General features: G+C 56.6%; 1 protein-coding gene across 1 annotated transcript; it reads left to right on the plus strand.

Moving 5' to 3' along the window:
* Nucleotides 1-687: 687 nt before the first annotated feature.
* Nucleotides 688-3,260, plus strand: pafah1b3 (platelet activating factor acetylhydrolase 1b catalytic subunit 3). The gene is made up of 6 exons (XM_062962709.1): nucleotides 688-838; nucleotides 952-1,037; nucleotides 1,137-1,226; nucleotides 1,318-1,434; nucleotides 2,658-2,780; nucleotides 2,880-3,260. Exons 2-6 carry the CDS (start codon nucleotides 957-959, stop codon nucleotides 3,144-3,146), a joined length of 678 nt encoding a protein of 225 aa, XP_062818779.1. The 5' UTR covers nucleotides 688-838; nucleotides 952-956; the 3' UTR covers nucleotides 3,147-3,260.
* Nucleotides 3,261-3,793: the final 533 nt, after the last annotated feature.

Genomic DNA, 3,793 nt, shown 5'->3' on the forward strand with positions numbered 1-3,793 from the left:
AGGGCCTCGAGGTCTTGGCCAGCCCTTGGAAACTTTTGGCGCTGACGAAATCCCCGCCTGTCAGCTGCACAGGGGCACCCCACCCGGACCTGCATGCCTGATGCGCCGTTACATCACACAGCCCGAGGCCCTTGGGAAGGGTCCCGCGAGGGGTGCAATGCGAGAGCCAGCAGAGGGACCCACCTTGTTGTGCATCAACTAATAATAATAACTTTATTTTTATACCCCGCCCCATCTCCTCGTAGGGACTCGGGGCGGTTTACATGGGGCCTGGCCCGATAAAACAAACAAATAACAGTAACAAAGCAATAAAACAATTATCCCAGTAATGATGAGGATGATGGATGCAATTAATGGAGGAAAGGCCGCAAGGGGCGCGCTCGAGCCGGGCCCCCGTGTGGCCGCCGGCGGACCTGCAGCTGGGTTGGCGTGAGGGGGCGGGGCCGGAGGAGCCGGATTGGCAAGCGAGGGGCGGGGCCAGGGAGGGCGAGCGCTCTGAGCACAAAGAAGCGGCGCGGGAGGAACCATTTCCTGTGGGGGGGTGGGGGGAGAAAGAGGGAGGGAGGGAGACAGGCCCCGCCTGCCTCGCCGGGTGGTTCCGCCCAGGTTGGCTTTGCCTGCCGGACCCCCGAGGGAGAGAGAGGGGGGGGGGGGGGGGAGAATGGCTAGATTGTCCGCACCTCCCCGCACCCTCTGACCCGTTGGTCTGCCCCGCCCCCTCCCGTCCAGGAGAACGAGGGGTGGGCGGGGCCTTCTGCGCCAAAGGGGGCGGGCCTCCAGAGCAAAGCCCCCCGTTTCCCTGCGGAGTGGAGGCGCCCGGCCTGGCAGGCAGCGGGAGGTGGGCGAAACCATTCTCCCTCGGGGGGGGGGGGGGAGGCGGGATCCCTTCCGGAGGAAGGAAAGAGCGGCCTGCTCGGCTCAGCTCGGCTCAGCGTTGTTCTCCTCCTTCAGGGAAGATGAGCGACGGAGACAAGAACCCGGCCAGCGTGGCCGCGCCGGCGGAAGACCTGCAAGGGGACGGGCGGTGGATGTCGCTGGTAAGGAGGGAGGGGGCGGGGGGGGCGGAGGGTTAGGGTTGTCTTGTCCATTCCTGACCCCCCTCCCCCGCCCCCCCCCCCTCTCTCTCTCTCCCGCAGCATCACCGCTTCATCGCGGACAGCAAGGACAAGGAGCCCGAGGTGGTCTTCGTGGGGGACTCGCTGGTGCAGCTGCTCCACCAGTGCGAGGCGAGAGGGGGCGCCCCAAAGGGGGGGGGGGAGGGAGGGAGGCCCCGCCCCCGCCCGCCTGACCACGCCCCTTCTCCCCCTCCCCCCGCAGGTCTGGCGCGAGCTCTTCTCCCCGCTCCACGCGCTCAACTTCGGCATCGGCGGCGACGCCACGCAGCACGTCCTCTGGCGCCTCCAGGCCGGGGAGCTCCGGCACATCCGCCCCAAGGTCAGGGGCAAGCGGGGGTCTCGGGAAAACGCGCTCCCCTTCAGCCCTCCCTCCCTGTGTTTTGGACTCCAACTCCCAGAATTCCTCTCGGCCTCAGGCCCCTTCCTTTTCCCCCTCAGCCGCTTAAGCGGCTGAGGGGGAAAAGGAAAGGGCCTGAGGCCGAGAGGAATTCTGGGAGTTGGAGTCCAAAACACAGGGAGGGAGGAAAAGCGCACCACTGTTCATTATAATTATCCTATACTTTATTATATATTATTATTTTTATATATTTTATTATAGCTTTCAATTAATTTTATTTTATTATATTTTCATATACAGTCTTTTGTTATGATATATTATTTATATTTTATATTATTACTATTGATACACAACATGATGAGTCCACAGCAGACAGGATCCTTCTGCTGGCTTCCCAAGCACCTAGGCCTGTGTGATGTATCTGCGAATATTACTATTGTTGTTGTTATGACTGTGTATTATCCTCCTCTTCCTGGCCGCGGGGAGTGAGGTTTATTTATTTATTTATTTATTTGGTACATTTATATCCCGCCCTTTCTCACCCCGAAGCGGACTCAGAGCGGCTTACAAATTAAATTTACATACATTATTATATTAATAGCATAGTACAATACTGGCAATAAACTACTACAGTAGAGTCTCACTTATCCAAGCTAAACAGGCTGGCAGAAGCTTGGATAAGCAAATATCTTGGATAATGAAAGATTAAGGAAAAGCCTATTACACATCAAATTAGGTTATGATTTTACAAATCAAGCACCAAAACATCATGTTATACAACAAATTTGACAGAAAAAGTAGTTCAATACGCAGTAATGTTATGTTGTAATTACTGTATTTACGAATTTAGCACCAAAATATCACGATATATTGAAAACATTGACTACAAAAATGTGTTGGATAATCCAGAACGTTGGATAAGTAAGACTCTACTGTATATCAATATATTGTAATATTATTAGTAATATTATATGTAAAATATATAATTAATATTATATTGTATTATTAGTATTCTATTGTATTACAGTATAACATTATGAATATTATATGTATATTGTATACAATTGTTGTAGTGGGGGGGGGGCTCTTGCCAGGCAGGGCCCCCTTCTCAGGGTGTGTGGGTGGGGATGGTGCTGCCGGGGAGGCCGGTCTCTGTGCCTGACGGATGGACAGACGGCGGCCCTTCTCCTTCCCTCCTGCTGCAGATCGTGGTGGTCTGGGTGGGCACCAACAACCACGGCCACACGGCGGAGCAGGTGACCGGCGGCATTGAAGCCATTGTGCGCCTGGTGCGGGAGCAGCAGCCTCAGGCCCAGGTGGTGGTGCTGGTGAGTGAGGCCGCGGGGGGGGGGGGGGGCGGCAGAGGGCTCAGCGGGTGGGGGTCTCACCCCACGGACCCCTTGCCCGCTTTGCTTTCCCCCTTGCAGGGCCTGCTTCCGCGCGGCAAGAGCCCCAACCCGCTGAGGGAGAAGAACCGGCGGGTGAACGAGCTGCTGAGCCAGAAGGTGCCGCTGCTGCCGGGGGCCTTCTTCCTGGACGCCGACCCGGGCTTCGTGCATTCGGACGGGACCATCAGCCACCACGACATGTACGACTACCTGCACCTGACGCGCCACGGCTACGGGCGCCTCTGCCCCGGCCTCCACCGCCTCCTGCGGAGCCTCCTCCAGGGGCAGGAGGGGCACGACCCCTGACCCCACGCGCCCCCTCCGGCCAGTACCCCCCCCCCCCCCCGTGAAAGGGGCTCAAGGCCTGCGGGCAACGGATGAATGGGACCAGTTACCTAATAAAATGTGTATGTGAACGTGCGCCCTAAGCTGCATCTCTCCTACAAGGGGGGGGGGGGTCTTCAAAGTGGGGGGGGGGGCTTCCAATGGCTTCCCTTCCGCTCTCTGCACACAAACACACCCAAAAAGATGGAGTCCCTTTGCAAGCCATGATGGCGGATGAGGGAGCCAGGAACAAGAGGCACAATGCCTAGAGGTCCCGTGTAGGTTGTGGGCAGGGGCCACTTCACCCTTTCCCCCAATAATTTCCCAATCAATGCCAAGGTGGGCAGGAGGCATTCATAGGGTTGGCATCCGAATACAGAGTAATGAAAACACTCTCCTAGTGCTCTCGTGATTCTCCGTATCTGTTTCCAAGGCATAAAAAATCCCGAGCCCCACGGATGCCCTGCTGGGCCCCTTTTGCAGAGGCTTGTGCCAAAGAGACCCCCAATATGGCTGTGATATATTTTGATATATATCCCATGAATGGCCAGCTTTGCCAGGAGCCTGTGTCTGTCTTCTCAGGGGAGGGGAGGGGATCCAGGCGAAGAAAGCAAGGCCAGAGCAGAGCA

Source organism: Anolis carolinensis, unplaced genomic scaffold (assembly GCF_035594765.1).
Source record: "Anolis carolinensis isolate JA03-04 unplaced genomic scaffold, rAnoCar3.1.pri scaffold_10, whole genome shotgun sequence".
Lineage (NCBI taxonomy): Eukaryota > Metazoa > Chordata > Lepidosauria > Squamata > Dactyloidae > Anolis > Anolis carolinensis.